The sequence below is a fragment of the Ailuropoda melanoleuca genome, chromosome 3 (genome assembly GCF_002007445.2).
Source record: "Ailuropoda melanoleuca isolate Jingjing chromosome 3, ASM200744v2, whole genome shotgun sequence".
NCBI lineage: Eukaryota > Metazoa > Chordata > Mammalia > Carnivora > Ursidae > Ailuropoda > Ailuropoda melanoleuca.
In genome coordinates, this window is record NC_048220.1 from 33,082,729 (window position 1) to 33,108,282 (window position 25,554).

Consider the following 25,554-nt stretch of genomic DNA (forward strand, 5'->3'; position numbering starts at 1 on the left):
GGGCAATTGAACAAAGTATCCCGAGATTTCCTCCTGCTAACGTCAGTAGGGGGCAGCGTTCACCTGGCTCAGAGATAAGGCACCAGAGGATCTGGAAAATTATGGTGGAAGAGGAAGCTCACTCATTCATGTGGCGCCTGTGTCAGAGTCACATCTCCTGCTCTGTCCGTCCACAGGCAGGCTTAATTCAACACAGAACACGACGGAATCCTGACAGGACGCACCCCTCAACCTAGGAACATCTTTGTGAAAGTGAATGCCAGTTTATATAATCAGTCTCCTACTTTTACGTCACTTAAAAATGTATTTCCTTCTGGATTGGGGAAAATAAAAAAGTTCAGGGGAAATATGGATAAATTAATTCCCAGAGCACGCAGCCACTAGCTCTGAATCCTCAAAACAGCAGTTTCCGGGAAAGCAAAAGCTCTTAATGAGATCCTGTCCTTGAATTATTGACTGGTTAGGTATGGCAAATCTTGCCTAATTGTTTTCATGATGGGAATTTAATTAAAGTGTCTTTGAGGAGGAACAAAGTTTCCACAGATATTCCTGTGGTGATGACATCTCCGTTCTAATCATGGTGATTCTGGCATTCTCCTGTAACCACACAGAGGGATGGCCCACAAGAAAGGCAGGGTCTGCAGCTCAGATCGCCCGCTCCTGCTTCATGGGTCTCACGGTGCTGCAGACTGCCAGGCTCCTGTGTGAACTCCACCACGCCAGAAGACATGGTCTCTCCACCCCGTCTCACCAAACCCATTCCTATCATAATGCTTCCTTGGAGAACCAATCCAATGGACAGAGTTCTCAATAAGTGCTAAGCAGTCTTAGCCTTCACACACACTCTCTCTCACACACACACACACACAGAGGGAGAAAGAGAATACAAATTAAGGATGTAGTTTTTGGATTCACATCTCAACGCTAACACGGAATGAAAACCTGCCAACACAGGCGAGGATCTAATGCTGCGTAGGTTCAGTCTCCTCAGGAAAATGGGATTAATAATACCTACTACATAGGTTGTTCCAAAGGTGAAGAAGGTAATATGTGTAAAGCCCTCAAGGTAATATGTGTAAGCATTCAATAAATGTTAGCTAATAATACTAACCTACTACTATTACTACCACTAATAATAATGCCATCTACTACTACCACCATTAGTATTCCCATTCACACAAAGACAAACACGGTGTTTGAGAAGGTAAATGCTCATAGCACAAATCCAACCTTGGTCAACCCCCAAACCTTCGTGCCTCAGTAAATTCTAGGTGACACTCAATCACCCTAAACCACTTGGCAATGACTCGCTCCCTACCCATTCTGGCCTTCAAAGCCCTTGGAGCTCTGGAGCCCTCCCATCTCACCAGCCTCCTCCTCACCCTGCCATCACACATCACACTCGCGCACTCTGCACGACAACCATGTGAAACCAAACACCCCACTAGCCTCTCCAGCCCCCACTCCTGGGGCCCTCCCCCTCTGAGCTGCTCTCCTCTAACAAGTCCCAGGAACGGGTTATTAACCATAGCCCTAAATTATTAATAGTGAGCTGCAGCAGGAAATGCGGTAATGCTAAGGAATTATCAAGTGTTAGAATCTCAGGAGCCCAACAGCCTAGAGCAGGTACATATTACAGGGCAAGGGGGCTCAGTCTCTTAAAACACGGTACTTAAGAACTGATAATCAATTACAACAGATAACACTCTTTTTGTAAGTAGGCTCCACACCCAGTGTGGAACCCAACACAGGGCTTGAACTCACGACCCTGAGATCAAGACCTGAGCTGAGATCAATCGTCAGATGCTTAACCAACTGAGCCACCCAAGTGCCCCAGATAAAACTTTTAATAGCTTACCATGGTAAAGTATTGTATTAAGTCCTTTGTATACACACATTTCAGCTATTTCTCACGACAATCTTATGAAATAATATTGACCCCATTCCACAGATTAAAAAAACTGAGGTTAAAAGAGGCAAATTTGCTAAGGTCTCACAAAAATAAGTGGCAGGGCTATTATTTAAATCGACACAGTTACCCTCAGATCCCATATCCCTTCTCCCAATCCTACTACCTAGAAAAAAATGTCTACTTAGGGCAAGCTTATTGACATCCTGAGTGGTAGGGCGAAGTTTCACAATCTACAACAGTTTGTGAACTGGTCCATTCAGAGTCTTGCCTTGGGATGTCAGGCCTCCTAGCACACACATCCCATTTGGTGCTGGCTTCACGGACACAGCACCCATGCTGCCAAACAGCGCTCCGCCAGCAGAAGGGCTACGGCTAAATGATCTGATGGCCCTGTTCCTGAAATTCTCAACCACTCTGAACAAGGGGCTTTGTATTTTCATTTTGCATTGGGCCCTGCAAATTACGTAGCTGTTCCTCATCCCATTTCCAATACAGGTCTATACAACACTGCCAACTGCCATGCCCTTGGGGAGTTTTCTGAGATGCGTAGCAATGCGTGCTTCAGTTCAGCAACACCTAACATAATAAAAGCCTCAAACACATGCAAACCCTGAGACTCATATATCTACTTCTAAAAATGTGTCCTAAGCAAATAATCTTAGTTGAGGGCTTAGAGCGGCCTATAAAGATATTCATCACACCATTATTTAGAAGAGCATATAATGAGAAATAATGCAAATGCCCAATACAGACATTTAATAAAACACACCAGAATAATTTTATCCAATGAATATATCTAAACAGCCACAGGAAATCATTTTAAAATGACATATTTAATAAGGAAAGACAGTCCCAAACGTAATGTTAAATTAATGTAGAAGTCAGAATACCATGTACAGTAGGTTCCATGTTTGTAAAAACGATTTTTCTGCAGAACGAGTAAATGAGTAAATAAATTGTAGCAACTGCAGCACACTCCTAGGATGGAATGCTACACCGCATTGCAACAAGTACGGACGCACCCAGACGAGGCTCCCAGAAACAACAGTTAACAAAAGAAACCGACACAGCAGAGTGCATACGCTGATTCCGTTCCACATGAAGATCAACAATGGGCTAAAATTAATCTATAAGGATGGAGGTCAGAATACGGGTTCCCTTTAGGGCCACCGACCAGAAAGAGCACATACCTGAAGAGGGCGTGAACATACTCTGTTTTTTCTTTTATGTATATCGTAACCATCCTACGGTGAGTAGGCAACACTTGTAGGAAAAAAAGAGGAAAGATTATTTGAACACATGATAACAAAAGATATTTGGAGTAAGATCCATCCAAACTGGAACTACGCGAGGGTCGGGTTTTCCTATCTTTAGACAAAAGCCTGCTGAGTCATCCCAGAGCAGAGGGGAGATCAGGAAGCAGCAGCCAGGAATCAGCCCCTCAATTCCTCTGCACGCTCCCACCCTCCTGAGGTCAGACACACATGACCCGGAGCTGCCTCCACCTCCAGCACAGGAAACGTCTCAAAATGAAGCTGTAAATGCAGGCCAGGAGACTCGACTCCATGTGGCTTTTGACTTTCCATCTCTTTGCTTATTACCAGTAGTACCCGTGATTGGAAAGATGACAACCGAGCTCCCAGGCATCAATTCTCGACCTGACGTGGAAGGCAGCTCCTTACACGGGGCAGATGGGCATCAGATTTCTGGTTGTCTTAAGACATTCAGGTTGTTCTGCATGGTATCAACGCAGGGTGATAAAATATTATAATTTCTAATACTCGACATATTTACTTACTACAGATGTAAGAAACTAACAAAAGAAAGAAAGAAAGTTTAACCAGCATCTCTGATCCATTAAGAGCAGAGACTGCAACACAATTTGGACACTGGTGTCTCTCCCTTCTTCCTCCCTTACGTCCACTGAAAATTCCCTTCTTACATAAACTCAAGAGAGCTCTCAACTAAGTTCTGTTAAACTTTTCAGGAGGGTGCTTCTGCCAAAAAGTGTTTCCTGTTTGCTTGGAGAGCCACATTATCAACTGGTCACGCTTTGTAAGATTAACAGGAACTCTGTGAAAAAGGGAGTTTCAAAGAGACGTCAACAGTATGTTTGCTCACAACTGGGACCACAGGACACGGACTAGGTATCAGGGGCTCCCAAATCTATGTGCTCAACAGATTCACCCGAAGAACTTATGAAACACTGACTGCCGAGAGCCAGCCCAGGCCTACAAAACTATAGCCAACACAACAAATCTACCTGTTTAACCTTCCCCCTGACTGCACTAATACACAAAAACCAAACGGCAAGAAGGATGAAAACAAAAAGTCAACAGGCATTGACTAAGATATTTACAAAGTTCTTACTTCTCAACGGCACAGAAAGCTCCCCTAGCTAAACATCCTTGTTTCCAGTTTAATTATCACCGCTATTTCCAATAAAACAGCCTATTCCACTTTATGAAGTCAGTACCTTTAAGGAGCCAGCTCCCTCTGAAAACAGCATTTATTCATCCTTAGTTCCACCAACAACTTCCTTGTGTGTAATGCCTTATACTCTCCAAATATAGAGCGTTCCCATTATCTTATTAAATCTTCACATTACTTTATGAGAGAGTTCAGGCCAGCTTTGTGCCTTTTTCCAGAGTCAAACCGTAGATAAGTGACCCAGCAGCAAAAACCAGAAGCAAGGTCTCCATATTACTGGTGATTTCAAGATTTCCTCTACCTTGAATTTCCTACCAAATCATCTTGGACTTTCCCAGTTTGCACTCGCCCCCCCTGCCAATCCCACCCCTTTTCACTTCCCTCGTCCCCGTTTCAGCCCCTAAGAAGCATGATCTGCCATTCGGTCAACAAGCAGCACAGGGCATCCCCTGCAAGCATCTGAGCACTGTGCTACAGACCGAGGATACAGCGGGGAAGGGAAACAGGGAAGACTCTGATTATATGACGACAATCATAAAAAGCAAATGACTATCTTTTGGAGGGCAGCCCTATTGCTCCAAAAATAAGACTCCTGCCCAGACAGCATATTTACTCAGAAAAGGCCTTGTTGCTCAGTTTCTGTAATTGGCAATGCACCCTAATTGTCTGATCACCCACTGGGGCCCTGGAAATTAAGGTGAATTTAAGCCCACGGTGTTATGTTTTGGGAGGAATACAGTGGCATTTATCTGGGCTATTTGATAACTACACCCTCAAGCCCTTTACTGTCAGGAATGGGGCTTAGAAATAATTCCTAAGTAAAGTTAACAAAGCCAGAATATTTTAATATTCCAGGGGCAGCAACTTTGAAGGTCAACCAAAAAGGCTGGTGCCCAACACAAAGAAGTCACCAAACTGTCAAATCTGCTACTAGGGGAGAAAAAAAAAAAAAACTTCAATGCAAGGAAAAAATGAATACACACACACACACACAGAATGCCCAACCATCAAACCCCTGAAACATGCAAATTACAGTATCTGTGATTTACCAGGCGAAGACGCAAGGCTTGGGATGTTTCAATCCAGAGATTGAAAAATAAAAAATAAAAAATGTTGTACATCTTATTAGAATGAAGAATATTCATACGTGTAACTTCAATTATCATGAAAATTTATTGAACTAAAAACAGCTGTTCATCCCATTAATTTAATCTGGGTGTGAAGTTTGATTTTGGTTTTTTTGTTTCTTTTACTACATTCTAGAGAAATTTTTTTGATATTTTACAAATGTTAGGTCAATACAACCAACCCGCACTCTACTAGTCTGCACATTTTAAATCTCAGAAATAAGGTTTACAAGCATCAATGAATAAGCAAAAGCTGTTCCACACATGGCTGGGTAAAGACACAGGCCACGAAGATACTCAACGCTGAGCAGGGGAGAATGATCTTGTTAACCTAAAGCCAAAGAAACCCAGCTTGGCAACATCGTGAATGGAGTGAAGTCTCCGCTGATGGTGATAACTAAAACCTTGCTTCACGATAACAGAAAAGTTACTACTGACCACAAAACCCATACATTTACGGTGAAAGAGCAAAGCCCAAGAAAATACTTTTACAAGATGATTATCTTTTTAGAATTGCTTGGATAAATATCCATCATTAAAGCCAAATCAGGGGCGCCTGGGTGGCACAGCGGTTAAGCGTCTGCCTTCGGCTCAGGGCGTGATCCCGGCGTTACAGGATCGAGCCCCACATCAGGCTCCTCCACTATGAGCCTGCTTCTTCCTCTCCCACTCCCCCTGCTTGTGTTCCCTCTCTTGCTGGCTGTCTCTCTCTCTGTCAAATAAATAAATAAAATCTTTTAAAAAAAAATAAAGCCAAATCATATTTATATTAATTACATGCCCCCAGAGTACAGTGAAAATCTCTTTTAAGGAGAAGAACCAGGGGCGCCCGGGTGGCTCAGTCAGTTAAGCACCCGCCTCTGTCTGGGGTCATGATCTCAGGGTCCTGAGATTGAGCCACACATTGGGCTCCCTGCTCAGCAGAGAGTCTACTTCTCCCTCTCCCTCTAACGCTCCCTCCTGCTCCTACTCTCTCTCTCACTCTCTTTCTCAAATAAATAAAATCTTTAAAAAAAAAAAAAAAGGGCGGGGGAGACACATGGGTGGCTCAGTTGGTTAAGAGTCTGCCTTTGGCTCAGGTCATGATCTCAGGGTCATGGGGAAAATAGGACCAAACACAAAACAATAAGAAATTAATAAATTTATCTTGTAATGTAAGATTTCAGAGAACAGAAACCATGACTGTCCAATTGAGGAGTGTACAGCCCCAGAGCTGGTATGCTTGAGGGAACATGAAATTATAATGTAACTCTCGCCCAAGAAGGTGCCACAAGTGCAGAGACATCAGTGGGAAGCCAAAGCTGAATCTAGGTAAAAAAACACAGATCAAGGCTTAGTCAGATTCTAAGGAACCCTTTTGGAGCCCATCTCTGAATTGAGCCGACAGGCCATGTATAGGGACAGAATGACACCTGGTTTCCCATCACATACCCACACCTGCTAACCAACACACAGCCTGAGGGTCTCATTTTAGACTCAACGGCTGTGACAACTTTTTCTCTTAAAAAAAAAAAAAAAGGGTTGTCCATATTTCATCTTCTGGGTATAGTGGCTAGCCATCGTTGTCATATTCCCTGGCAAAGGAGGGGAAAGAAATAATGTCTTTTCCTTGATGTCCCCCCAAGATCACCCACTCATTTCGAATGTCTGCCTAAAATGCCTTGCTTAAAGCCATGTCAAGAGCTAAGAAAACAAGTTGCCTAGAGTCTGGACCACAGCTTTCATCATATTAACCCCTGCTCAGAAACCTTCATGCGGCTGCTGATTGCTGAAAGGACAAGACCCCTCCTCCATAACCGGGGATCCAAAGCACTCTATACAGTTTGACATAAATACATCCTTTATTCATGTCCATATTCCTACCTCACCACGTTGCTCAAGGTGGTATCCATGATACCTGGACTCACACCTTGGCTCGGCAACTTCCTCTCACTGTGCGTGTTATTTAACCCGAGCTTTAAAACACTGCGGGGGAAGGATCTAGCTTTGACCTTGATATGGTAGGTGTCAATAAATATTGGCCCGATATATCAAAAATCTAAAAAGAGAGTGGGCGAGTACAAAAAAATAACAAATCAAAGGAAAAAGGAAGTGTAATTGGTCAAACCCTTTTATAGAACCATCTGATAATATGTATCAAAATATAAAATACATATAACCTTTGACCCAGAAATCCAAATTTGCTCCATCTACCTTAAAAGGTTAATAAATAACTACAGAAATACGTAATAATAGGGATTTCATCACAGCATTATTTGTGACAGCAAAGAAATGCAGAAACAATCTAAATGCCAATTAGGAATGAACTAAGAAAATTCTGTAAATAGACACTATTGCTAGGTAATGAAAACTGGGTTTTTTCCCCCAGAACTGTTTAATATTTTTTTTTAAGATTTTATTTATTTATTCGACAGAGATAGAGACAGCCAGCAAGAGAGGGAACACAAGCAGGGGGAGTGGGAGAGGAAGAAGCAGGCTCAAAGCAGAGGAGCCTGATGTGGGGGCTCGATCCCATAACACCGGGATCACGCCCTGAGCCGAAGGCAGACGCTTAACCACTGTGCCACCCAGGCGCCCCTAATATTTTTTATAAGACACATGTATCATATTTTCCAGAATCAAAGTATTAGAAAAATAATTTTTTAAAAAGACACAAAGGGAAAAGGTCCTGAAGGATGTTTTCCTTGGATTCTCAGAGCCAATTATCACTTTACATTTCACTGATAAAGGTCCAGTTCAAACTAGCCAATAGACTGGATCTCTGAGAATACTGACACTAAAACAAGGTGGGTGAAAGGCTTTTGTGTTTTCTGTATAAAATCAGACAACTCAGTCCTTTTACTACTTCTACATACAAAAAAACCCCCAAAACAAAAGATTCCCCTATACTCTGGCCACCGCTTTTATACTTAATTCCAAACACCCACGTTCCATGTGAAGCTCCTGCAATGGTAAAGGCAGAGGAAAAGCCATCACTAAGTGGTCCCAGGCAAATCCGCTCAGAGGCTAGCGAGACGAGGCTTTCACACTCCTTCGGTGTGCGGCTGGACCATGTGAGAATTACCACTACAGGACCGAAATTACGGGAAGCAGTAATGATCCATACAAGTGATGGGACTCCAGAATGGATTTTAAATTTGGGGGTTTTAGTTATATGAGCTTGAGAGTCTTACTATTTCCATTAAAATGACAGGTGAATAAAAGATTCAAGTCATACAAAAAAATGAAAAACATGATCCTCTGAAATCAGAGCTCACAGCAATAATCACTATTAACACTTGTTTTATTTTGCTTTTGTTTTTAAGCGTATCTCAAAAAGGAATTATCGCTTCTCGCCATTATATTGGCAAACATTTTTTTAAAGTATGTTAATAGGAACTGCTGGCTTAAGGGAAATGAACTCTCGGGCCAATATTTATTGACACCTACCATATCAAGGTCAAAGCTAGATCCTTCCCCTGCAGTGTTTTAAAGCTCAGGTTAAATAACACGCACAGTGAGAGGAAGTTGCCGAGCCAAGGCGTGAGTCCAGGTAAGACGACCAACTCATTATTTTTGCTATATTCAGAGCTGGGCAGCCATCAGCATGAGTTCCAGAACATTTTCATCACCCCAAAAGAAACTCCATGCCCATTAGCTGTCACTGCCCACTCTTTCCCTCCTTGCCCATGGCAACCACTAATCTAGTTTGTCTCTATGGACATACCAACTCCGTGCATTTCAAGTACATTGATTCACACACTCTGTGGCCTTTTGTAACTGGCTTCTTCCACTTAGCATAATATTGTCAAGCTTCGTCCACATTATAGCACATGTCCTTCATTCTTATGGCTGAATAATATTCCATTTATAAGTATACCACATTTGGTTATATATTCATCAGTAGACAGACATATGGTTTCCACATTCTGCCTATTATGATTAATGGTACTATAAACATTTCCTATACAAGTTTTTGTGTTTTCATGTATGCTTTCAACCGAATATAAATTGCTGGGTCCAGGGGTAACTCTATGTTTAACTTCCTGAGGCCCTGCTCCATTCACATTGCCATCAGTGCTGTGTAAGCGTTCCCACTGCTCCCCACCCTTTCCAACACTTGTTACTGTCTTATCTTTTTTACTATAGCCATCCTAGACAGGTTTGAAGTGCTTTCTCACTGTGATTTTGATTGGCACTTCTGGATACAGAATGATGCTGACCATCTTTTCACGCACTTATTGGCCACCTACACATCTTCTTTGGAGAGACAGCTACTCAAATCTTTTGTCCATGTTTTAATTAGGCTTTTTTAAAAAATTTAAGTATAATTAACATGCAGTGTTCTATTAGTTTCAGGTGTACAATATAATTTAACAATTCTATATGTTATTCAGTCTCACATATTATGGATGTATATATATTATCAGATATATGGCCTACAAATATTCTCTCCCATTCTCTGCCTTGTCTTTTGACCTTCTTGACAGTGTCCTTTAAAGCATAAAAGTTTTTAATTTTGATGAAATCAATTTCACCTATTTTGTCTTTCATTGCTTGGGCTTTTGGCATCATATCTAAGAAATCACTACCTAATCTAAGATCACAAAGATTTTTACCTGTTTTCTCCTAAAAGTTGTATTAAGTCTTAATTCTCATTTAGGTCTTTGATCCACCTTCAATTAATTTTCTTTTTGATATGAGGTAAGGGTCTAACTTCATTCTTCTGTTTGTGGATACCCAGTTGTGACAGCACCATTTGTTGAAAAGACTATTCTTCCTTCATTGAATAGTCTTGGCATATAGCTTTTTAAAATCTTCCTTAAGTGTTACATAGCTTGACAGTGGCAATGTTTACACAACTATGTCAAGACTCATAGAACTGTACATTAAGAATAAATTTTGCTGTATATAAATAATATACTCAATAAACCTAACAATTAAAACTTCTCCTTTAGAGAAACATTCACATATTGCTTATGTAAGGACCATATGCTTCACAAATACTATACTACTTTTTGTAATAAAGAGAAACTGGAAACCATCTGAACCTCTACCAAAAAAGGGGGGGGGGGGTACCTGAGTGTCTCAGTTAAGTGTCTGCCTTTGGCTCAGGTCATGATCTCAGGGTCCCTGCTCAGCAAGGAGTCTGCTTCTCCCTTTGTCCCTCCCCCCGGTTCATGTGCTTACACATGTGTGCTCTCTCTAGCTCGCTCTCAAATAAAATCTTAAAAAAAAAAAAAAGCTAAACAGATGTAGTATAATCATAGGATTGAATACCACACAATACTATAAAGGAATAAGCTAGATTTTATATATCTTAAGTAGATAAAGTTCTATTAAGCAAAAAAGGTAAGTACACAATGACTGACACAGAATGAAAGCACATACGTAAAAAGATAACAAAACTCTGCTATACAGGCTCTGTGAATACACATGTAAGTACCTAATGGTATCTCTTAAAAGTCTGGAAGAATCCTCAGCACACTGATAACACTGACTGCCTCTGGAGAGAGCAAAAAGGCACCAAGACTGGACAGGGTGATCAGAACAGAGCTGATCCCTGTTATTTTTCCCCCAAAGGGAAATCTATTCATTAACTACATGTAGGATTAAAAATAAATAATGTGGGGCGCCTGGGTGGCTGAGTCAGTCAAATGTCTGACTCTTAATTTCGGCTCAGGTCATGATCTCAGGGTCGTGAGATCGAGCCCACACACCGGGGATAGAGCCTGCTTGAGATGCTCTTTCCCTTTCCTTCTGCCCCTCCCCCCGCTTGCCCGCATGTGCATATGATCTCTCTCTAAAATAAAAAAATTAATAATGCGTACCTTACGTGAGTTGTAAATGGAGGTTATGAGTATGGAATCATAGCTCTTTAATACATGCAGTCATCTGTGCATCCCTGCACCCAACCTACACACACACACACACACGCAGCTGATCTTACCAGTTTGGATTTTCCATACTTTCCCGGAAGACGGACTCTTCCTTCATGGATGCATACTGTGTCCACGTAAGGCAGTGACTCCGGATAGCCATGTTTCTTTCCTGAGGATTGAGCCACGATTCCTCTTCCAACTGGATATTAGGTACCTTTAAAATGCTCACCTGTCCAACAGAGAGTGGACGGCTTTCTCAATTTAGGAAGGGCAAGCTACATAAAGACTAAGTCCAGAGTTGCTTTTAGGCTTGGATAACGAAGAGCACAAGTGACGCTCACATACACATGATGGCTCACCAATGGCTGTGAGTCCTCGATAATCAAACACACTATGACCTTACTAAATGCTGGCGAGGACATGCAAATGGCCCAGGATTTATGCAGGCTGTACAGTCCCTGGCCTGATTTCCCTAACTGCTAAACACCAAGGAAATTATCAGCCTCCTTCGTGTCTCCTCTAGGGCTGGTTATGGTCTTCTTAAATTGATGGATTCTAATTGGGCTCACTTACGGGCTCGCATGCAGGACAATATCAGATAAAATATTTTCTTCATTTTAAACTCTGTCCAGTACCTCGAAATGTATGCTTGCCAAGGTGGAGAAGACATGGGAAACTACAAAGGCAGCATTGTACAAGTCAGAGGTGTCCTTAAATTATTTAAGACTTGAGAAACAAGACAAAGTTGAACGCCTTTTTAAATAATAGATTCAAAACATGTATATAGGGCAAAGGCACGGTATACACCTTGTGGGAAAAGCCAATGACAATTTGCTGCACACAGTGCAACACATTTTACCATGTGGAAAATAAAATGAAGTTCTTTTTCATTGTCACATCGGCTTTCTTTCCTTCAAAGAACGTGACAGAGTCTTAATGCATGACAAGGAAGTGACAGAAGCCACCCTTTTTATTACGTAGAGCAAAGAGCACAGCATTGGGATCTACAAGCTAACTGGCTTCTCCACCACAAACGGAACCACTTCCGGGTTGAAACCACCATCTGAGGCATCGTAAGAAGTGTACGCCAACATGCTCTCCTCTTATTTCCTAACGATTCTAAAAGGACTCTTGTCAAAAACCCCACTGCGACTTAAGCAATGTTATTAAAAATTCTCACTTACCTTTGCCAACAATCACCAGAGTGCTTAAGAATTTCAAAGAGAGAAAAGAATTTGCTATCATGAAGATTTCATCATCACCACCATTACTTTACACAAACACGCACGGAAAGACTTACAGAGAGCACTGAGAACATTATACTCCCTGAAATAACTATACGCTCTGACAGTGAAACAGAAACTGAAGTTTTTATCTTCCTTGCTGAAGATGAGACTAAATATTTACCATCTGCCCATTTCTGATCATTCTGATCTAGGAGTCGTATCTCACCACGGACAGATGAGAAAAGCTGGTCACTTCATCCAATGTGTCCAAGGTAGCTTTACAATAATTATAGACCATCTCTATGTCTACTAAGGGCCCTCCACAAAAGAGAAGCAAAAATAGACAGAAAAAACCTATCTCTGGTGGCATTTGCCAAACTGAGGTTAGATATGAGAGTGCCTTCTCCCTCTGAGGGACTATGAGGTACAACTGGGAAAGTTCTAACACTCCTGTACATCAGAAAATGCTGTCTCTTTCCAGGACTACGTGAAAATCACCCAAATCTGGTTAAATTTTAAAATGAATTTACCTTCCTTAAAATTTCTGGAACCACATTCTGACAGACTGCAATCCTCTTTCTATAGATGATCCCTGTTGACACATCTAGAAACAGAAAATTTTTACACTCAAAAAATTTTTAAGGAACTGTATTCTTGTCCTATGTCGATAAAACTTTTCACGTCGATGTCGATTTTCTAAAACTTCAGTAGAATTCCTAGAGAAAAAATGTTTAACTCAAAACTCAGTGTCCCTGACCACTTTTCTGGGCCAAATCATTCCAAATACACTCATCTGTGGTCAAGGAATAAGGGTAAGACAGCTAACTCACAGTGCACATTCTAAAGTCAAGGAGAAAGACTTGCAAACCATTCACTGCTCTGGACTATGAATGTCAACACTCCAGTGACAAGGGCCAACAAAGAGAATATTTTAACAAAAAATGGAGAATCTCATTCTGCCACTTTCTGCACCAACCATGTTTTCAAGCACAGGCTTCTGGCTACAAAATTTAAATCTATAATTAATCATATTAATCATACTCTTTACTCATAGGGAAAAAGCTTCCCTGTGACTGGCACTACTCTGTTTTGGAACTAAGTTTCCAGAATAGCACCAATAATGTAAAAAACACAAAATACATGTGAATTAAGAAAAAGGGAAACAGGTTCAGAGAAAAGAATAACCTCTGAGGTGTTGTCTTTTGCCCTGTAAATGAATGTGACCCAGCCAAGCTCCTACAGGGTTTCTCAAAGCTCCGGCTAGAGTAGCCTTGAACACTGTGGCAACCACCCGGACTGCCCAGAAGCCAGTGCCAGGTTGAGAAGCGGGTTCATCTCCTTGCCTGCTGGCATTTCTCTAGCCATCCCATCCAACATTTGTAGCACGCATACCTAAAATGGGCAAAGATGGGGGCAAAGATGCCCCTGTCAATGCTAGAAACTATAATTAGTGCTTCTATACCACTTTGGGATGTGCACATTGTTCTCTCATTTGATCTGCACAACAATCTAAAAGCAGGATTATTATTATTTTCCCATTTAATAAATGAAGAACCTAAGTCTTCAAGAAGTGAGGTCATGCAGGTAGTAACAAAATCAGGCCTTGAAATCAGATTTCTCTGATGCCAAATAACACATCTCTCCCAATATTTAAAAAAAAAAGTTTTTAAAAATATTCTTTATAGAATTATGGACATGAAGAAAAGGCCCTCACAAGCGAAAGACAGTCTCACGCTCATCAGGCACAGAGAAGACTTCAGAGTCATGTGACGAACAGCGGCATATCATCTGTTTTCTCAGAAGGCTCAAGAGCATGTCGGAAGTGGGTGTGGGTGTCTCCAAGGGTTTATACACTGCTTCTGTCCCTTACTAGAGCTTTCCGCATGGCCCCGTTCTCAAGTCCAAGCAAGGACAATGAACGTGCTTTCAGAGAGATACAAATGACAGCAAGCAGTGAAGACTCCTACACTCTAATTCCGGGTTGAGTAAACATTTCCTGTAAAGGGCCATACGGTACATATTTTAGGTCTTGTGGGCCAGATGGTCTTGTCACAACAACTCAACTCTGCTGTTGTTGCAAGGAAGAAGCCATAGAGAATATATAAACAAGTGGGCATGGCTGTATGCCAATAAAACTTTATTCACAACATAAAGCAGGACAAGCATAGTTCATCAACTCCTGTTCTGGTCAATGTGGAACCACGCTGTCAAGTACAGTTATGATTCCATAATCTAGTCACTTTATAGTCACATTTTATATACATGCTACTAATCACAACTACTTTGCCATCTACGAAATGATATACGAATATATTAAAGGGATATAGCTATGTGACTTTGGGCAATTTATTTAACCTCTCTGTACCTTGGTTTCTTCATACATTAAATGGGAATAATAAAAATACATACACCATACATTAGTCTGAAGAGTAAATGAGTTAATAAGAGTGAGAGTGCTTGGCACATATGAACTGCTCAGAAATGTTAGCCGTTACTACTGTCATCAGTTATTAATTGAGAGAGTGACAAGAGCATATTAAGCAAGCCTTCTACTGCTGTAAGTGCTGGGGACTCTTTTCTGTCACTTCAAATACAGAAATACACCTGTTCATATATCTGTTTAAAAAGTAACAGGCTACACACACACAAACACCTTTACAAAAATCAGTATCACTTAATGATCATCACCAAAGTGAGGTATATTCAGAGAACTTACCTCTTTTTTCCTCCACAATCTTTACAGAGATGACATTTTTATCCATGGGGTTGGGATACTAAATGAAAACACATAAAGAAGAATTACCATTCATCTTTTACCAAAGTGAATTCTTTCCCAGCAACCCCAGTTCTTTGCAGAACAGTACATATTTTCCAAGGAACCTCTAAGGCCCGTTTTCAATCAAGGCTCTTCACTTTACTACTTGGGCCTAGATAAGTGAGAAGCTATCATTACTGAACCTGCAAAAATCCAGGGAAAACCTTCTTGAGATCCAACCTAGCCCTGGGAGGAGAAGGGCGGGTGAGGTTACACTAGGTTAATTACGGAACCAGCCTCACATAAGTGAAGAGTGGCCTCTGTGCAGTGCCCTGGGCTACATGCTCTATTTACCCACAAGATCTTGTTTAAATCCCAAAACAGCCTCTCTGCTGTGACTGAATCACGTATTATCATGGTCTCATCTGTCAGAAATGGAAACTGAATAAAGATCAGAGTTCAGGATCACCCCGCTAGTCAGTGGGAGAGCGTAAAATTAAACCAGGCCTAATACAAAGTTAACCTTTCACTATGATCGTATACCATTGCCTGGCAGCTGGGCCAGCATCACAGGAGAACAATTCTAGAAGTAATCTACTCCAGGTGCTCAATAAATCATTTATTAAGTCCCCTGAAAGACAATTTGGATATAAAAAGGCTGGAAAAACGAGAGACTATGGACTCTGGGAAACAGAGGGCTTCAGAGGGGAGGGAGCGGGGGATTGGGACAGGCCAGTGATGGGTATTAAAGGGGGCACGTATTGCTTGGAGGACTGGGTGTTATACGCAAACAATGAATCACGGAACGCTACATCGAAAACTAATGATGTACTGTATGGTGACTAACATAATATAATGAAAAACTAAACAAACAAACAGGAAAAAAAAAAAAAGGCTGGGGAAAAAAGCTACCATTTTGTCCTGGGGAAAAAAGCTACCATTTACATACATTATTTCAGTTTAATTCTCAAATTAGTACCATGAGGTATATGCTGCTTTCTCCCTCTCACATGTGAAAAATAAGGCCCAGATAAACGAAGTAGTTTGCTCAAAATCACTCGGCTAAAGAGCACCAAGACTGTAATTTACCCACAGATATTTTCTAGTGCCTTCTAAGCCCGCCTTCCTAACCTACCCCTAAATCTCCTCAGAATTACTCAAATCCGATCCTCTCTATTGCTCAGATGCAAAGAGGAAGACTTCAGGAGTGGAAGTGACTTCCTCAAAGCCACAGGACAAGGTGGCCCCTGATCACGCCCGCTGAGCACCGTTGGGCTTTGTCCAGAAGCTTATACTGCCTCATCGCGTGACCAAACCTGAAAAGAAAACTACAGGAAGTCTCATCCAAGACATCATGAAGTGCCAAGGGGGGATGAAAGCAGTGAAGAGGCTGACAGGCAGGGGAAGAGGGGCCGTCCACTCAGTGAACTTGAGCTTCAAGTCTGTGGAACCCCAGGAAGTGGTATATGCAACTCAGTGAGTGTGGGTCTCCCCATCACACAGCAGTTACCTGCATGCATACATGTGTGCATGCGTGTGCGTACGCATGTGTGAGACAGAGACATTGGCTAACTGGCTGATCTTCAGAGAAGAGGGTCCACTACTTTCACACATATTAAAGGATTATGATCTACTTCAGTCACTCCTCTATCTCTACCACTAGCAGTATCTGGCACATAGTAGGCACTCAACAAATTTTTGCTGAATGAGTGATTAGGAAGATGAACCTCGCTGACCTCAGGGCTCAACTTGGAAAACAAACTTCACTTTGCTTGGGGCCTATCTGAGGAGAGAACACAGAAGGTCAGTCCTCAGCAGGCTCGACACTTCATCAGACCCCATGCCATAAACTCTGTCATTCACACTTCCATCCTGGCAACTGCAATCTTGAGAATTAATCACAAAGTGGATTTGTAAGTACTCATTCATTCATTCATTCATTCACTCATTCAATTCATTTTTGCTCCAGAAAAAAATACTCAAAATTACGATGACTGTTTTCTTGAAGTTTAACCTTCAGATAATGTCCACTAGGGAGGGTCAAGTTCAGCTACTCTGTTTGTGGCAAGGGGCCTCACTTACAGAGCACCCATGAAGCAAGGAAAATATCTCCACCTCACACAGATCCCCTGCATTGCGTGTGTGTTTGTGGGCGTGAACAAAAACTTTCATACTAAGGTAAAATGAAAGTCGGAAAGTATTTCCCTCACTAGTCCTAGTTTGCTCATTTTGTATTCAATACTTCCTGACTGAATATTACAAACATACTTAAGTTGTAGGAAGATTACTGAACTAAATTATGGAAGAGATCTGAAATATAATCACCAGAGGAGGATAGTGATAAAAGCTTTCAAGTTCTGATTAGTTCACTAAGTTATCAGTGAAATTCCTAAAGAATATAAACACAGAAACTTCACACTTTCACATAATTTTAAGATTTCTTATTAAGCCAAAGGGCACTGACTGAAACAATAGTGAAAACTGTCTATTCATTCTTCATTTAAGAGGTTTTGAATACCAGGGGCGCCTGGGTGGCACAGCAGTTAAGCGTCTGCCTTCGGCTCAGGGCGTGATCCCGGCGTTATGGGATCGAGCCACGTCAGGCTCCTCTGCTATGAGCCTGCCTCTTCCTCTCCCACTCCCCCTGCTTGTGTTCCCTCTCTCGCTGGCTGTCTCTATCTCTGTCGAATAAATAAATAAAATCTTTAAAAAAAAAAAAAAAAAGAGGTTTTGAATACCTACCATGCCAGACACAGTTCTGGGCACTGAGGATGTTGTAAAGAAAGAAACAAAACTGTACAGAGTTTACGTATTAGTTGGGGAAAGAAACAAAAAAATAAACATTATCAGGAAAAAATAAATCAGACTAAGGGATAATAAGGAAATGGGAAATTGTGGAGAGGGATCACTGTAAAATACCTAAAGCTCACCCATTAGAAAATGCTTATAAATAATAAGTAAAATGAAGGTTTCAGTCAAACACAAGAGATTCTGAACTATTCACTTTAGTAAAATTATCTGCACGATTCAAGTCATTTTCCTACCCAACTACTTTGGGGAGTTGAATAGACACGAGCCTCCTGTTTCCACATGAGAATGGGAAAAGAAATGAGAGGTTTATTTACAATAGCTAAATACCATGACGTGAAAGGCATATATTCTAACTTTTTTAAATTTAAAGATTTATTGGGCTGAGGCTCCCCCTACCTGGCATTACTTGAAATGATCTGACGCCATCTTGTGGTAACCTGAATATTCATAAGTTAATTCATGAACCTTCCCCTGAAGTCAGGTAATAAGGGGTTGAGAGAGGGAAGGCTCTCAGAGAGGGTCATCACCAGGAATGCCAATTTGAGAAGGCAGGAGGCAGTGGACAGGTTTCTCTGGACACCTTTTCAAACACGGTGTGACACTGAAACGGATCGGGCTAGGTCAGGATCAAGACTATCAAAGACGTCATGAGCATCCACTGATTTACCACACGGGGTATCAGAGGCTGTCTCATGCATTATCGCATTTAGTACTCACCCAAACGAGTAAGCCTACCAACTACTATTAAGACAAGGAGTCTGCGTAAAAGCAAATGACGTGAAGCCTGCACACAAGCAGGCTCACACAGATTTCCCAATGCCCACTCCACACTAGCAACTCCCATGGAAGCAAAAACACCCGGACACCTGCCAAAAATGCTGGCCATCCCAGGATCTGGCTCAGTGGATCACGAACCGTAGTGGCAGAACAATCACCACGTGGGGCCGTGTACATTCGCCCTGCGTGCCATATACTCTGGGGGACTAACAGGATTTTCCAAGGTACATTTCACTTCATTTTGAACTTACTTTACTTCCTTTATAGAATGATAAAAGAAATCCTTTTTATTTCCCCAAGATATCAATCCACTGCAAAGAACACAGTCTAATGAGGGTAAAATGCAGACCCCTCTACAACATCATATACCTTGCTTTCATTTCCTTTTACATATTAAAGGTAAGAGGCCTAAATAAATAAATAAAAGGGAAGAGGCCCCAAGTTGCAAAACACTGGGTAAGAAAGAAAATGTACATTAAGACAAACAAAGAGCTATGAAAAGTGAAAGGCCAAGAAAGTGAGCCCATCTAATTACAGGAATGACAGTCAATACATTTGTGGGAGGAGCTTCATGAAGATAGTTATTTACCTTCCTTATTGACAAGGGAAAAATATACAAGCTTTCATAAAGCCTTCTCTTAAGAGTAAGGAGTTTTTAAAATAGCAACTTTCCAAAAAGCTCAGAAGTCAATGCCTGCCTTTTCTAACACTGCCCCGCCCCCCAAAAAAGCGCTAACGACCTCTAAAGGAGCCACTGTTTACCAACTTCCAAATGGCATTATCCAAGAGAGCACAAGAGGCAACTAAGCTCACAGATCGGTATGATTAGTCGTACACAGGCCAAGAGGACCTACAAGAAGACTGTATATTAACACTTCCGTTTTACAAGCACTCCAAGAATCTTTGCTGCTCAGGCTGCTTGCAAACAGGCATGTGCAAAGAGGTGGAGCTGCTGAATCTTGACTAGGCCTTTAGCTAAACAAACAAATCACCATAAACTGTGCCAAATTTACGAGCTACGTGCAATAGTGTATCTTACAGGGAAGCAAAGTTGATTTTACACCAAGATCAAAGGAATCGTGGTTAATCAAAATTTCAGTGATCAAGGAAGAACATATTTAAGTCAATAAATCTTTGAGTAGTTGTTCCTTGCCCTTTCAGACCAGTAGGAGGATGAAGTAGGATGAGGTAGAAAGAACAAAGGCCAAGACGTCCAGACCGTGACACTGCCATCTGTGAAGCCAGGGTGGGGGCCACCAGAGGACACTCAAGGCCCTTCTGGCTGGGACAAGGTATGATTCTAAACAAAGGCCAACAATGTCACGTCACTCTTATTCATTCAAAAATGTCCTAACAGGGAACTTGAGTGGCTCAGTCAGTTAAGCCTCTGCCTTTGGCTGAGGTCATGATCCAGGGTCCCGGGATCAAGTCCCATGTCGGGCTCCTTGCTTGACAGGGAGCCTGCTTCTCCCTCTGCCTGCCCCCTGCTTGTACATTCGCGCACTTGCTCTTTCTCTCTGACAAATAAAAAAAAATCTTTTAAAAAATGCCCTAATAATTGGCAATGACATAATAAAGTTTTTTGAAGGAAACAACTTAAAATTACGATACAAAGGAAAACCCTCCTATCTCAACGTTAAATGCATACATAAACCAAATGCATTTAAAGATACAAAGTCTACAAAGTAACTAACCAGTACTCTTCAAAAATACCTCGGTCCAGAAAGACAAAAAAAAAAAAAAAAAGACTGAGGAACTGCCCCATGTTGCAGGAGGCTACAACATGAAAACTAAATGCAATGTGGGATCCTGGATTGACTCTTAGACGGGAAAAAAAGAGATGAGCAGACTACTGCCAAATTTCAGTAAAGTCTGTAGATTAGTTAACATTGTATCAGTGCCAATTCCCTGGTTTTAAAAATTATACACCCATTTGGGGAAGCTCGGTAAAATAGTTCTTTGTCTGTTTTGCAACATTTTGTAAGTTAATTACTGTGGACCCTTGAACAACATGGGTTTGAACTGCGTGGGTCCACTTCTATGTGGATTATTTTTCAATAAATGCAGTACAGTACTGTAAATGCATTTTCTCTTTCTTATGGTTTCCTTAACATGTTTTTTTCTTTAGGTTTTCTACCATCAGAATACAGAATAGAATTTGCATAACATACAAAATATGTGTTAATCAACTATTCATGTCATCAGTAAGATTTCCAGTCAATAGAGGGCTACTCATAGTTAAGTTTTTGGGGAGTCACAAGTTACAAAGATGCAGAGTTTAAACTGTGTGCGGGGCCAGGGCCGCTAAACACCATGTTGTTTAGGGTCAACTGATTTCTCAGTGAAAAGCTAAGAAATAGGGCGCCTGGGTGGCTCTGCTGGTTAAGTGTCTGCCTTCAGCTCGGGTCTTGATCCTAGGGTCCTGGGATTAAGCCCCACATCGGGCTCCGTGTTCAACAGGGAGCCTCCTTCTCCCTCCCTCTCCCCCTGCTTGTACTCTCTCTCTCACTCCTCTCTCTCTCACTCTGTCAAAAAAAAAAAAAAGGAAAAAGGAAAAAAAGAAAAAGAAAAAGAAAAAGAAAAAACAAAATGAAAATACAGAGTGTTGAAAACAGAATTGAGTTTTAGAATCCAAGAGACCGCAGTATGAAGCCCATCTGTGGGAGTCTTGGGCAAATTACTTTAATCTCAGCCTGCCTTAGTTTCTTCACCCGTAAAATTAGGGGGGAAAAATCCATCTCAAAGAGTTGTCATAGAAATTAAAGGGAATAATTTTACGTAAAGTATAACACCTGGGCACCAGGCAGGTTCTCAATAAACAGTAGTGGTTTTTTGCTGCTAAAGAATGAAATTAACATTTTTAAAACTTAGTTTCAGGACTTCAGTGTTTATCTCACAATTTACTGTGGTGCGGCATTCAGTATATTCCTAGTATCCTTCTGCAAACCAAACAGATTTAAATGATGACTTAAAAATTATTAGAAGATATTTCTTCTTTTCCAGACTAGATCTTCACGAGCTCATGCTTTACCAATTCAGGGGCCATGTGACAAGAACTCCTGACACATTCCTCCCTCCTAGCATTAGGGAAGGCATTGCGTCAGAAAGTAGGAGGACTAGAGAGAATATTTACTTTTTTAAAAAGGCAATAAACTCTAAGTAGTCTAAAAGCTCTCATAGATTTATAATTAAAATACGGGGCACCTGGCTGGCTCAGTCGGTAAAGCGTGTGACTCTGGATCTGGTGGTCGTGAGTTCGAGCCCCACAGTGGGGTAGAGATAACTTAAAAATAAAATCTTATAAAAAAAAAATATGATCCTTGCCCCACATTCTTATGTCTGTAATATGCCCCTGAGAAAGCACTCATGATAAAAATTAATGTATTTTCCTCTGTCCCCTTGACAGCAAGCTCCTTGAGGCCTCAGGCCATGTTTTATTTACCTCCTCATCTCCCAGGGGCAAAATGATACAAAGACATTATAAATGTCCATTAGTAGACATATGAAAGTTTTACTATTACTGCTTTGATAGTTAAAAACTGCCCTATCTTCTATAACCTGATTAAGCCACAGCCACCACTAGATACGTTTCCAAGCACACTTTTGCATCATTTAAATAACATTTAAAAAATAAGTTATAATTCAAATATGCACCATTATTCATGCTCTTTCTTCTCTTTATTACTCCAGTTTGGTAAAGACTTGTGCAGACTACTTCACCCAGCTTTTTATTTTCAGGTTCATGGAATGAGTGTAAGGAATTATTATTGTTAGTATTACTATCAGGATTTTTAACACGTACTTTAAAGCACCTACTATGTGCCGACATGAAGTTAAGTGTGTTACATGCAACTATGTGCGTTATCCACTTAGTTTCCCCCAGCAATGCCAGAAGACAGTGACTATCACCATATTCTGCAGATGAGGACCCGGAGGCATAGAAAAAGAACTGACTTGCCCAAACTCACACAGCTAGAAGTGCTCCGTCCCCCCGTCTGATGTCAGAGCCCGTGCTCTTCCCGTTTGCACCATTCTGCTTCATGTCGGACCTAATCTTCTTCTAGCAGGATTGAGGATAGGAAGATAAAAGAAAGACTATTACAGTGTAAGTAAAAAGATAAATAACCATTATGTTAAACTAGCCCTATCATTTGTCAAATCATTTATTTTAGAAATATGGGTTCACCCCAAATATTTCAGGAGCTTTTCAGGAAGAGATGTTCCCCACAAGCAAGTGGCAGATTTGCAAGGGAGAAAAGATAGGATCAGAAATGGAAATATTATTAATTACCCAATCAACTTTCTACTCTAAACAGAAATAGCCATTCATAAATCGCCTTTATGAGTCTAAGGGTAAACACTCAAACCATTTTGTTCAGCACATCAGGCTCCCGGCAAGAATAAAAACCCGGGGCCACTGTGTTGAAGCAAAAAGAAATTATTTTAATCTGCCATTTTATTACAGAGCCGTAAGTAAGGACATGTTCCTGAACCCCACACTAACCGCAGTCTGAAATTACACAGGGCTAAACTCCACAGTGGCGTGCTTCATTCACCCATTCCACAAGGATTTGCTGAGCACCTACTGTGTTCCAGGATCTCTCTGGGTGCTTGGGATGCATCAGGAACAAATGAAAGCTCTCTGCCCAGGAAGCTTACACCCTATTCACAATGACTCCTTTGCCTGCAGCACAGAAAGAAAATCAACCTCAACAACTCTATAGTAAGAAAAATCCTAATTTCTTTGGCCTTAACTGAGAATAAACAAGAAAAAACAGTCAACATAAGGGCCCTCTGAGTCCTTTTTAATGACTTTAAATTTTAGGTAGACAAAACTGAAAGAGTGTTTGAATCCAGTTCACGAATGCAAGCCCAGTAAACAGGCCCATGTGAGCTCGTAGAGATGAGCGAGCTTCCAGCCTGCAACCAGGCAGCCTTGCACGCTCTTTGTGGGTGGTTTTAAGTAAAAGGAAGGAAACAGCTGTAAGTGGTAAGAGCTAGAAAGCTAAGAGCCATACAAAGAAGCCTAAATGCACTGTCAGGTGCACTGACAATATAGTGCACAGAAACCACGGTTTAGCATCTGATGAATAAACCATTTTGGGTTTCATAGCATTCCCCCATGAAGGGTTCACTGAGAAACACTACATTCCATGAACAAAGAGTTCTGTGGTGTTTGTTTTCAAGGTGCCACTTAGCTTTGAAAGCATGTAGCTAATATTTTGCCTGTGGTATCCAACAGGCAGGTGTAAGAAGAGCAAACATTCTTCAGGTTTTAAAAATAGTAGTATATAATAACTTGGAAGGCGAGTCCTAACATACCAAAAGACGAAGATCAGTAGACTCTATTTAAAACAGAACATCCTCAGTGCTGAAACGGCTTCAAACATACCGCTGTGCAAAATCAGATTAAATGCTTCCAGAGAGATCCTCATATGATTACCCCTTCTGCCACATGCGTTCCTTTCAAAAAAATACATAAAGACTAAAAGAAAAATAAAAGTATATTTAGCCACAAAGATCATTCTTACTACCTTACACTTATAAAAAGCTTATGCTTGTCAAACTCTTAGACATTTGATCCTCACAACAATCCTGGGAGACAGGTGAGGTATGTGGCATTATTGTTACACAGATAGGAAATAAAGATAGTACGGTTGTCATATACAGTTGTGCATGTTGCTCCCTGCACAAGGTCTTCCAGTTAAGCGGGCAAGTGGGCAGAGGGGGCTACAGCCACCTAGTGGAAGGAGCGCTGAGACAGAGCAGGGACCAGACTTGGGTCCCCACACCCAGGAACTGGCTAACAAGCTACAATAATCCAGTTTTCTAGCCCTGCCAGCAGGTGCTGCTTGCCATCAGAAACTAAGGCCAGATGCCAGAAGCCACAAGCGCCAAACAAGCCCCCCTCACCCAGCTTTCAATCAGTCTGATCCACTTCAGACACTGTGCAAACCCTCCGGCACCTAAAAGGGATGGCTGGCTGTGAAAACCGAACCAATCTAAGCCAAGATGGACCCCACTGATGACCCTTTTTTAGCCTAAGCCTCTTTAAAACTCTCCCAGGCCTCTCCTTGGGGAGCTAGACTACAGAATCTTTGTCTCCCTTGTACTGGAGCATTAAGCCCTGATAAAGCCTTGCCTGGAACTCCCACTCAGCCTCCATTTCTCCTGGCTTACACAGCCCAGGAGCCTGACCGGTAACGGCCCCTCTTGCTAATTTGCATAACTAGCCCCACTGACTGTGAGCTTGTGGAGCCCACCACCTAGAGGAGGACTCTCTAATTTGCACAAAGGCACAGTACAGACTGGTGAAAACTGTGTCCCAAGGCCACCAAAAACTGCTTTTAATGGGGAAAGCACAATGATTAGAATCCAGATCTACCAACTTCCAGTTCATGGCTTTAAGTAATGTAAGGTGAAAATGCTCACAGCAAGTGGATTCACTGACATCTCATAATTTAACAGAGCCCCTCTGAAGCATTGCTTTGTGAATAAAAAGAATGGAAGTGTAGTGTCACCCATAGTGTTTACACTGTCCCATTGCTAGGCCTTTTCTGAAAATACTCTTTCCCTAGCCCTACCTTCCAAAATATCCTATTTATTAGGCGCCAGACACCTGGCCAAGTGTTGTATAAGAATGCTAACGCACTGT

At 41.5% G+C, this 25,554-nt stretch overlaps 1 protein-coding gene across 7 annotated transcripts in view; it reads right to left on the bottom strand.

The window, feature by feature from the left end:
- Positions 1-25,554, bottom strand: part of PRELID2 (PRELI domain containing 2) — a 68,055-nt gene that overhangs the window by 39,814 nt on the left and 2,687 nt on the right. For 2 of the 7 annotated variants that reach the window (XM_011217631.3, XM_034656210.1), the window contains exons 2-4: positions 15,273-15,330; positions 13,087-13,160; positions 11,399-11,559 (exon numbers count right to left, since the gene is read on the bottom strand). In XM_011217631.3, the coding sequence (XP_011215933.1) occupies positions 11,399-11,559; positions 13,087-13,160; positions 15,273-15,330 (293 nt within the window). Of the gene's footprint in view, positions 1-11,398; positions 11,560-13,086; positions 13,161-15,272; positions 15,331-22,867; positions 22,971-23,485; positions 23,584-24,221; positions 24,385-25,554 lie in introns of those variants that run through there. The other 5 variants (XM_019793585.2, XM_034656211.1, XM_034656212.1 and 2 more) reach the window with 5 other exon arrangements.